The sequence below is a fragment of the Diabrotica undecimpunctata genome, chromosome 5 (genome assembly GCF_040954645.1).
Source record: "Diabrotica undecimpunctata isolate CICGRU chromosome 5, icDiaUnde3, whole genome shotgun sequence".
In the NCBI taxonomy this organism is placed as follows: Eukaryota; Metazoa; Arthropoda; class Insecta; order Coleoptera; family Chrysomelidae; genus Diabrotica; species Diabrotica undecimpunctata.
Genome location: NC_092807.1, coordinates 78,685,771 through 78,697,941, shown reverse-complemented (window position 1 = coordinate 78,697,941; position 12,171 = coordinate 78,685,771). Strand labels below are relative to the sequence as shown.

The 12,171-nt window shown below is 30.3% G+C and overlaps 1 protein-coding gene across 1 annotated transcript; it reads right to left on the bottom strand.

The window, feature by feature from the left end:
* Positions 1-2,153: 2,153 nt before the first annotated feature.
* On the bottom strand, positions 2,154-2,924 carry LOC140442305 (uncharacterized). The gene has a single exon (XM_072533380.1). The coding sequence runs from the start codon at positions 2,922-2,924 to the stop codon at positions 2,154-2,156; it is 771 nt and encodes a 256-aa protein (XP_072389481.1).
* Positions 2,925-12,171: the final 9,247 nt, after the last annotated feature.

Genomic DNA, 12,171 nt, shown 5'->3' with positions numbered 1-12,171 from the left:
TCAATTTTTTCATATGTGGATTAAAAAATTCAGTTCCCATATCTGTTTGAAGATTATTTGGTTTTTGCTGTTTAAACACATACTCCATACATTTGGCTACTTCAACACCTGATTTATTTTTTAGTGGTAAAGCCCATAAAAATTTTGAAAAACAATTTATTACAACCAAAATATATTTGAAATTTCTGTTTGTATTTGAATATTTTTGCATATCAATCAAGTCGGCTTGGAACAAATCATTAAGAGATTTTATAATAATTCTTCGTCTTTTAAAGTTAATTCTTGCAGGTTTGTGTAACTCATTAACGATATCTCTTTTAACAGACATGATATTTATTCTATAATGTTTGCCTCTTTTAGTTCTTCAATAATTGAATTTATTTCATTTGTATGTCCTGTATGGCCAGCTAGCTGTGAAGATAGTAATAAACGTAATCGCTCTACAAGTTCATTTGGATCATCCCAGTGGACGTAATCGATTTTATTGTTGTTTACTTCCATAACCAATCCTTCACCTTCTGTTATTGGTGCAATTATTTTTTTATATTTTTCTAATCTACTACCATCTATCTGTTTACTTGATCTGTAATGCCTTCTGTGAGCATTCGTCGCTACAACTATCTTTTTATAGTTATTCTCATCTTCATCTGTAAAACTAGCTGGATATTTCTTAAACAAAAGCTCATATAAACCTGGTGTTCCCCTGTACCTTTTCTTTTTTAAAAGAATATCAGCACCATCTAAATCTATTTCAGAATTCCCAATCAGTAGCTTTTCAGATGTCTCTTTAAATCGAATTCCATATTTATGATCAAATTCTTTGTTTAGAACGTCAGCGTGCATATTTGTAATATATTTCCTAGGCAATAGATCATATTGATCCCAGTAGTCTACACGCGCCTGGTTAGCAATATCTTCAAATCGATTTTCAGAGTGTTTATCATTTTTAATCTGTTCTTTTATATCATCCACTTCAATGTTGTCCAATATCGATTGTTTGATTTCACTTGTTTCAAAATCAGTAGTTTCATTATCGTCATCATCGTTTTTCATGTACCTTAAAGGTTCATCGTTTTTTGTTTCATATTCTGGACTGGAATTTTGTGAACTATTTAACTTGTTCTCGATATTTTTCAAGTGTTTTGTAATTGGATTAAATAAATCTTCTTGGATTATTTGTCCTTGTTTTAATTGTCTTAATTTACTTTGGATGTTTCTCCGTTTAGTTATAAGTTGTCTTTTCAAATCTTTATTCATCGTAAAATGTAGGTATTCGCTTAACTTCTGAACAGCTCTGGATCAGGTCTCGAACAGGTCTTGAACAGGTCTCGAACAGGTCCTGATCAGCTTTGAACAGGTCTCGAACAGGTCTTGAACAGGTCTCGAACAGGTCCTGATCAGCTTTGAACAGGTCTCGAACAGGTCTTGAACAGGTCTCGAACAGGTCCTGATCAGCTTTGAACAGGTCTCGAACAGGTCTTGAACAGGTCTCGAACAGGTCCTGATCAGCATTGAACAGGTCTTGAACAGCTTTCAGATTTGGTACTAGTCTAGCCCCCAATTAGACACTTATGTTTAACATCAACAAGGTTATGAAAATATTTATTGTGTACAGGGTGTTAAATAAGAGTAAACTTTTTTTTTAACTTTTTATTTATACTTAAAAAAACCCAAAGTACAGATTTGCTTCATTAGATAAACTACAGTTAACACATTTGAACTACATTGGTTAGAGGATTATAATTAACAATACGGTCATGTATAATTATACAATAAGCAGTTGTATTAGCTGGTATATTCTTATTAGTTTCTATTTCTATTCCCATATTGACACTTTCTGATTTAATTGATTAATTTTGTCTGCTGCAATCAATAACAAATATCGGAGCAACAGCACAGAATTGTAACATAGTAAGGCATGGATCTCCTATGGATTTGTAATAGTACGACGGTTGAAATTGTGCATACATTTCATATGCAAGGGCATAATGTCTTTTACTAAAGTTCAAGTTCAAATTGTCATACGGGTACATTTCAGAATTTAGAACTAGCTTTAAGTTTGTAAGATTACAGTGATCAAAATAGCTGTTCTCTTCTTTTATTGCATTCTTTTTGGCAGTTTGTAATGCAAACAAAACAAATCGTGGTCTCTCCTATAGACTGGTAGTTTTTACATTCCAGTTAAATTTCATTGTCTGAGGCAGTAGAGGAATTTCATGATATTCCCAGCTTCTATATGCAAGCTCCAAACTGGACCCATTTTCAATAAATTTATATAAACGTAACTTTTCTGAATCGGACAGTTGAATATGAGGCATTTTCCATATTAATTTAAATATTTCCACTTTTGGTTTCAGTTCAGTTTCTACTGTAGACATTACTGCATTTAAATCAGTTGAACTTCTTATCAATACGAGTTCTTGGCGTATGCTAATAAAAATTTTTGTAAAATCTTCAAAATATCCAAGTACAAGTTTGAGTGGAATACAAACATTAAAATTTCCTGCTTTATCAGCAACTGTTGGTGTGTCATTAATACTCCAACCTATACAGTTGTATCGATTAGATTCAGTTTGTGTGAACGAAGCATAGTTTTTCATTGTCGTTGTTATACCTAAATTTCTTACTCTATCTATTACACAGCCTCCAATTTCATATCGTATTTCATCAAATAAATGCATCAAACCATTATTAATAAAGCTCAAAGTATTGCTTTCTTTCCCATCATTCGTTAAACGTCCTTCAATATACAGATAACTCTCAGAAGGTAGGGTGTATATATCTTGAGTCTGAATTGGTATTCTTATTTCATCACAATGATTAAAAGTTGCATTGGCATAGGGTAAATGACTGTGCATTTCTCGACTCACAACTGAATTGTCAACCAATACACGATCTCCAATATTTAAAATGTTAAAACTCATATTCCCTCTTCTTACAAGTACACCTCAAGAAAATCCCAAGTATTCTAGTATTAATAAAAAACTTTAGTCTACACCAAGTATTTCTTTTCTTTTTCCCTGTCACTGTCGTTGTTGTGTTTTATTTTAAATCCTAGTGAGGTTAAAAAGACTTTGTTTTCAGTTGTCAACGGTTTAAGAGTCTGCTTGTCACTAATGTTTTTATCAACACTCTTAATATTATATACACTGTCCACACCTGGATTAAATTTGCTACAGTTGTAAATTAAAACCATTATTTATACTTTTTTTAAATGTAGTCTTAACGTAATAACTTCTCGTGTGAAATTAACAAGATTACCGTCCTGGTCAACTATTTTAATGAAAATTTCATCAATATATCTATTTGTGACAGGTAAATAAATTACCTTTTTTGGAATTTCCACAATTTTGTAACCCGGTAAGACATTTGGATAAAACATGTGGATGATATGACCTTGGTTTTCATTGACGTATGAATTAGTGATTAGATTACATTCCACACAAATGGAATTAACCTTTGTGATATGCACAGGATTCATAGCTACGTGAGTCTTTAAAGGTGAGAGCCGTTTTGGTGTAAATCCCAATAAGGGAGCAATGGTATTTGGTTTTTCAAAATGGATTACTTTGTTGCTTTTTATTTCACATTTGAGTGTATTGTTATTAATTCTCAATATCAAACTTGTAGGTTGATCTATATTATGATTTTTTCTAGGCACACCTTTACCAATTGTATTATTTTTTTCTTGACTCTTTCCTTTATTAATTTCTGTATCATCTTTATCTGGTGTTTGATCTACTTTTAATTCTAATTCAGTTATTTTTTCAGTTAAATAATTTGAAAGATCTTCGACTTCATAAGAACCATGTGGAATCGTTATATCGTAACTGTTGCCGAGAGGGGGCATTTGGGCCTGTAGGACCCATCGCCGGCTCTTCGGGCTTCCTCCTATCCCCGGAATTGGATCGGGTATTCACCATCTTTGGTTTGTCGCTGGTAAGTAGATAAGGAAGCGGGGTCCTGAATCTCTTTGGTAACCTGTCCATCAGGGTCTCCGATGCGAAGGTATCGATGCCATGATTTGACCTTGGGGGTGTACAAGAAGTACAAGAAGTGATCGACAATGACCAGAGGGTTGTAAGAACTGGTCGCTTATCGCTTGATCTCTTCTTCTTCTCTCCCGAAGAAGTGATCAACAATGACCAGAGGGTCGTAAGAACTAGTCGCTTATCTCTAGATCTCTTCTTCTCAGCCGAAGAATTGTCACCTACGTTACCTGTATGTTTTTACACTTGTCTCTTCTTTGTCTTACCTGTCCTGAAGAAGTAAAAGAATCGGTCGACAATGACCAGAGGGGGTGTCTTTGAGTGGAACGGACCACCTTGTATGTCGAGTGCAAAACTCATCGCTTATCGCTTCATCTCCTCTTCTTTTCGTTAAATTTGTACAGGGTGATCGAAAAAATAAATTTTGTATTGAGACTTGGAAATATTTTAGGTGTTGTTGCGTCAAAAATTTTTTTTTGTGTACGATGCTTAGATATATCTGTATAGCCTGCCTAGCCTAGCCTGCCTAGTCTTATCTTTACTTTTGAAACTTGTAGGAAAAGGAAAAATAACTATGTATCACATAAATGCTTTATTGTGTATATATATTTTAATGATATATGTGGGTAGATGTAAATAAAACAATATTGGATTGATACTATAAATTTTATTTGTTTTGAAACAAGTTATTTACCTGATTAAAAATATACACTCTACTGTTATAATGTATATTTTTCTTAACCTGTCGATAATAGTCCCTCGTCACAGAATCCATGTAACTCGCTCTCACCAAGTTATCATGATGTGAAGAATGACCCCGTAATATTTGGGAATCGTACCGGTCCTTGTACCTGACCACTTCATTGGATACGATTCCATCCCTGATCTTCTGGAGGGATTCGCGGTTCTTTGGAATTACATGGTCTAAAGGCTGAAACATAAAAATAATTAATTAAGAAATATTTGTTTTACAAATACTACTACCTTTGTGTGTTATGATTTAGGCATGGTTTCGAAACAATACAAGTCAGGTAATATGGCTCCATGCATCTCTAAAGAAGTTTGACAAAAACAAAAGAATTTTTTACAGTTTTCACACCATAACGTTCCATACATTTTGATGATAGAAGTAGTAGGTTGGGTGTATGGTATTATTTTTCTTCTTGTATTCGATTGTAATTTTATAAATCTTTTTTGGTCGGTAAAAACTTTTTCCCACGACAATTTACTTTTCTAAAGAAAAAAAAAACAGCTTTAATTACCGATATATTTTTTAAGTTATATGTGAAATAACTTACCACACCATAGAGGACCCATTTTAATTTGTAGATTAATCGGTTAAAGAAAACCTGATGTACAAAAATAGAAAGATAATTTAAAAACAAACTTTTATTTATTACCAAAATAATAAATAAAGAATAAGGAACTTTTTTACTATCAAACGTATTTAAGAATTATTTATCATTGAAACCCCATGGTAAAGTGTCAGTGCTTAAAAAATTAACCATTCTTTTATCATCATATGGACTAAGTGCAACTTTTCTTTAAGTTATTGTATAGACGTCATGTTTTTTGGAGACAATAGAATTTTGGGAAACCTCTACAATTGTTTTTTTAAATAAACTTTTATAATAATCTTCATAAGTTAGTTCCTTTAAAGCTGATTTCTTAATTCCTTTTGCTTTTTTAATTTCCTGATCCTGATTTAAAGTTTTTATCGTGTACATTTTTGAGCGCAATCCTATAAAATGTGTCATAATTTGACCTTTGTTTTCATCTTTCATCAAGCCCAATACTTTTTTATTCCTTAAGGGAATGTTATAGACATTATTTTCAGTGTACTCTGATGTGTCAAACTTATGCATATCCCCTTTAATATGAGCATATATATCATCAACAAAAAACTGATATATTAAACTATCTGTGTCCGTGTATAATAACTTGGCTTTATCTTGAAATTTTTTTTTAATATAATTATAATGGAAGTCATACAAAATTGTTTTCGAAATATCTAAAATACACATCCCAATGTAAATAGGTTTGTTAAAATTAATTTTCTGTTTTTGCATTTCAATTATTACCATATTTTCATCAAATATGGTACAACTATGAAAATTCGGTTGGAAAATGTAATAGTTAGCACCGTATGTACCACCCAGTTTGTTTACAATTTTTATATCCTTATATTTACGTACATTCTCTATACTTTTGCCATACGGAGCGTTTATAAAAAGTTTGAATAAATTTTTTTCAAATTCATTTTTGCTCTCCTTTCTCAATTCAATGTTTAAGTCAATATATTTCTTTAACCAAGGTGATTGTTTAAATTTTAGGCATCGATGAATCTTAGCAAGCTTCAGTCCCAAGCTAATAACTTGTTTTAAATACATATAATGAATAACATACTTCTTTTTATCATACAATGTCGTTAAGAGTTTTTTAATGGTAGAATTAGAAGTTGGTGGAGTTATGTGTTCTGGACACAATGGCAAATCTTTGTGTGAATTAAAAAGTTCTTTTGGATACTCAAGGTCCACTTCCAGCATGTATCCGTATTCACTATCATTGGGACAATTTAATATATTGTAATTGTAAATATCATTTAAGGGTATCCATTCAAATCCTCCATAAGGAAGGAAATAACTCATAGCTGAACCATATTGATTGTTCACATCAAAGTTCATAAGAGGTCTCTTTACCAGGATTATATTTATCACCCATGTACTTATTGTTCGCTTCTGCATATCTGTTACTACATTGTGACACTCCTCCTCGTTTTGCTTTTTCAAAGAACAAAACCATTTCGATATCTGTTAAAAGCTCTAATTCTACATTTGTTACTTTTAACATGGCATCAAATGCTAACCCTGGTAAAGTAAAATAATGCAAACTATCTAAACCGTATGTTTTTAAACACATCAGTCTAAAGTTTTCAAAAATATCACTTAAAAGTAATACGTCAGTTTTTAAATATAATTCCGCGTACTCTTGCAAGTTTTTTATCTCAAACGTGTTCCAAACAGTGCATGCGTGTTGATAATCCTCATGAGTTATTCCTTCATTATTAATTTTACTAAAGAAACTATCAATAGGTGGCAAGCAAGTATCTTGCAACTTTTCCCAATTATCGAGGTATTCATATGGGAAAACACCTTTTCGTTTAACTAAATTAAATTTAAAATCATCTTCAAAGTACCTTCTCGTTATTTGTTTTTGATCATCATCTAGATTACAGGAAAGTTTATCTAATGAATCAGACATAAATCGAAACGAATCTATAAACTTAAAATTAATATTTGTATTTTGAATGTATTTGGTAAATGATATATACCTCTCTTTGTTTAGACGAAGTAGTGATATATTACCTTTAACGTTATTATTAAGGCTTTTAATTAAAAAATGTGCGTCATAGCCAGAGAGATTATGAAATGCAATCGGAATTGTATGTGTATTTTGATAATTAGCATTACAAGATCTATGAGCAGCTCCTCGAAATTTTCCTGTAATATGACAATGATCTCTAACTTTATCCAATGGATCGACTATAGGTTTAGTGCAAATATGACAAACAAAACTCAAATTAAAATCATGTCTTTCTTTATCAGTTAATGGACCTAACTTATTGAATTTTTGCAATAAATTTTCTCTAGTTATTCTCTTTGCTATCTTTTCAAGTTCTCTTACAAACCACACAAGACAGTCGTGACCGGTAAATGATTTATAGTATGATAAGGAATCATTATAAGAAGATTTAAAATAATAAGCTATACTAAAAGCTTCATGCTTTTGAGACAAATAAGTTTTTATATTAGGATCATTGTTATTGTCAATGCATTTTATAAGAATACTTTCTAGATCAGCATAAATAACAAAAGGAACAAGTTCTTTATGTTTAAAATTTTTAAATTTCATAATATTATTCTTTTCTGTTGGTAAAACCATCTTAACTGAATTTGAATTAATACAGTCCTCTAAATGATTTTGTAAGAGTGCATCATTACTAAAATGATTAAAACATCTTTCACAAAACCATTTTTTGTTTCTAACATTTTTAACTTGTTGATTTACTAATCTTGAAAAATTTTTAATATAAGCAAAATGAAATAGATCTTTTCTACACAAAGGACCATCATCCTCATCACTACTATTATTATTTGTACTATTATCTTGAGAATGAATTAAAAGTAAATTAATACGAGGAGAAAAACTAGTCTTACTTAATAGCAAAGGTAAAATTTCCTTTCCTGTTCCTTTTGTTGTAAAAACATTTATTGAAAGTTTATTTAAATTTTCAAATTTAGGGATATCTTTTATGTCAATGGGAAAACTGATATTATGATACTTTAATATCTTACTAAAATGAGGATAAGATGAGGTTCGTGTAACATTGATTTTAGCAGGATGTAACGCTGCAACAATTGACCAGAGAAAACAATAAGGATCAGAATTTTTAATGTTAATTACACTCTTTGTATTGCTTATATATTTAGGTAATTTAACATAGGTGGAAATACCACTCAGTATTGGATTATACCTATTTATATTAACTTTTAAATGTAGAATCTGTGATAGTGCCCAACCACTATCTCTTTCTTGAAATTCCTCAAATTTTTTTAAAATCACATTAATACAATTAATTTTATACCAATCCTTGAGGTCTGTATTTTGGTCAATTGTTACATTTTTGGTTGAAAAATGTTTAATAGAGGTTTCACCATTTTGTGGTTTGATAAAAACACCATATAAAATCAAATTAACTTTTAAAAGACACGACAACAAACTTTTTCTAATTTGAATTGAAAAACTCCTAAAAGCTTTTTCCAAAAATATTTTGGGTTCTTTATATTTTAAATTGACTATTAGCCCTGTTTTTATTCTACTATTAAAACAAGATTCCACATCCTGCCACAATAAACACCTTTTAAGAGTTTTTCTAGCATTTAGTCTGTTCTTAAAGTTTTCAAGATATGTTTTAAGAATAGTTAAATTTGCTTCTATACAGTGAAAATTTTTAACACAAGAAACCCTATTCTTTAAACATTTATTCAAAATAAAAATTTGTTTTTTCAAATATCTTATTACGTTTCGTAAATCAGATTTTCTCTTAATTAATCTACTTACCGATTCCATCTTCTCTACAATCTGGTTGGAAAGTTCATCGACTACTTGCTGACTCATTTTTTTTTCACTAGTAACTGGTTCAACTTAACTTGGTAACTTTCGAATGTACAAATAAAACCCAAATATTAGGATGCTCTCCAATTTATACTTATCCAGTAAAAAAAAAATCAATTGACGTATTTCTGTAACTTGTTATTCAACGTGATTATATTTTAGGATCAAAAAGTTTAAATTTATCAATAATTCTGCAAACTAGTTGTTATTAAACGTGATTGTATTTTTAGAGGTCAGAAAGATCAAATCTGATGCAGATAAGTTGTTATTCAATGTGACTGCATTTTTATGGGTCAAAAGATTAAATCTGACGCAAATAAGATGTTGTTCAACGTGACTGCATTTTTATGGGTCAAAAGGGTTAACTCTGATGTAAATAAGTTATTTGCAATGTTTTAAAATTACAAAGTCAGTTTAATGTTAAATTGTTTTTTTTCTCAGTTTCTTGTTATAAATACAGACAGTCGTTTAAGACTAATCCAATTGTAAGTAGCAAGCAGTGAACAAACAACATCAAGAATGGCAACAGTACCCTGTCAGTTGGTAATTTTAACTGAAGATCCGGTTCATTTTCCTATTGAAACGGCTTTCCTTATTATAAAGGAATTGTTTGTGTAAGTATTGAGTTTATTATTTATACACTTTTTTCCTTGTTTATTTCACCATATTTGCATTTGATTTTATTGTTTATCTAAATATTTATAATAATTTTATTTTATTTTGTTTTACCTCTTGATATTTTACTAATTTATCTAATTTCTTTTTTCTATATTCTATCTATGTATTTTTTATTCTAATGATCGTATTTTAATAACATTTTTATTTATGATTGTTTAATTTCGTTAAATTTTAGATATGGTGTCAAAGAGGTGTCTCTTAAGGGAAGTAAAATATTTGTGAGTCTCAGCTATACACCCAATAGCAAAAGTCTTAAAAAGAAATTTGGGAATCTTCCGGTTCGGTATATGAGGACCAAAGTAAAGACAGAGCAAGAATTCCAAATTTTAGAGAATGTCGTAAAAAGATACAGATTTAACTTGTTGGACGATGAATTGGAAGAGTTTGAGCGACATCAACAAGTCCAAAAGCAACTTGGGTTGAAGAGACCACTATACATACAAGAGGCACCGGATGAGGCTCTTGCTTCAACATCAAGCAAGAAGCAAAGAACGGTTCCTCCAAGTACAATAGTACATATAGAAGAAGAATGTGATGAGAATGATCTGAATATAGATCATTTTCTAAGTCAAAGGACATAATAAACAAGTAAGTGCTTTCTGCTCCCCACTAGAAAAAAAGGTAACTAGTATATATTTTATTTCAGATATGTGTTGGTATTGGAATGAAGATTGAGCGAGAGGAAAATATTTTTGTATGTATATATGTGTATATATTTTTATAGATTATAATAAAATACTTTTTAATAATATCTCTTTATTTATTTATTACTTACAACTTTTATTCTAATAAAAAATATTGATCAATTTTTTTTCTATATCGACCATTCTTTATTTCACTGTCTTTAAAACTTGATAAGAATCCATAATTCTCTTTCCAGCATATCGAACATATTTTTTTTAAATCTTCAAAAGTCATATCTGTTCCGACGTGGTCATTGTAAATGTGTTTTAGGTTTAAATCGTCTTGTTTGAATACAATTAAAATATTTGCATTGTCTCTTATAAGGTGTTTAGGTATTTTTGCATAACTCTGACTCAAATAAAATGGATCCACCTGAGAATGTCGAGACATGCTAAAGTATTCTCGAATAACATCTTGGTTGTCACAAGCAACATCATCAAAGATAAAAATTGAATTGGGCTTCGCTTCAGATGGGTGCATTATATCCGTACTTCCACTGTAAGTATAATATCCTATTCCTTTAATTGGTTCTAGCAAAGTTTCTAAATATTTGTACTTTGGTTGCATTAATGATTTTGAGTAAATATACACATTTTCAAATTTTAATCCATTAGCATGTTCCAATAGACTTATCATCACATTGGTCTTACCACAATTTGAAGGGCCAACTATAAGACATCGAATAGTTGAAGGGAACAAGACTCCATGCTTTTTAAACTTATTCTCAATTGGTTCCAATAAATTATTCTCCACATCAAGCGTAGTCTTTTGTTTTACAAGCTTCATGTCTGGTATCAATTTAAAAATAAATGTCTTGTGTGTATCTATTAATAAAAGACTATTTTTAATTTTTATTTTTTTATTGTCAACACTTTCTACAATATTTATACCAATAATGAATATTAAATACATTGTTTAGAGCACATTGTAAATTTTCATTGTTATGTTGAAAACATGGATGTGATTTAAAAATATGATTCATAGTCTCATCGGAAAGTATATTAGGTTCATCTTCTACACAATCAATGCGATTTTCCATGAATTTTTCCAAATATTTTTTTGTTTCATGATTTCTTACCAATATTGTTTCGTCTAATACGTTGTCGTGTAAAAATTTTGAAATTTCTTCATATTTTAGATGAGTATCACAAAAATGCCAAGATTGCCAATTTAAACCATGGTTTTGAACACATTGTTGTTCGATACATTTTATATATGACTTATTTATCATTGCTTCTGTTACTGGTAAAACAACCATTCTGTGTATAATGTTTTCTGTAGTAGGATCTAAAATAGCAATTTCCCTACAAAGAAATACATCTTCCCCAGGAAAAGAGAAACCTTGGATATCCACAATGAACATGTTTTCACTCTCTCGATATTCTCTAACAACAAACAAAATCTTGCAAGTGGAACGTCTTTTACATATTTTTCTATCCCCTCTTTATTATATTGCGTCACTTTTATCGATCCATGAGTTGTGAGAACTATCAAAACCTAACCACTTGACAAAAATTTTATTTTTCTTTCTCTTTAATACCTTTTCAACTAAATAACTGTCTTTATGTTTAACTTTTTGTAACTGGTCCTTATAAAATCCCCCAAGAATTTCTTCACCTTTATAGTCTTTTAAATAATATGTAAT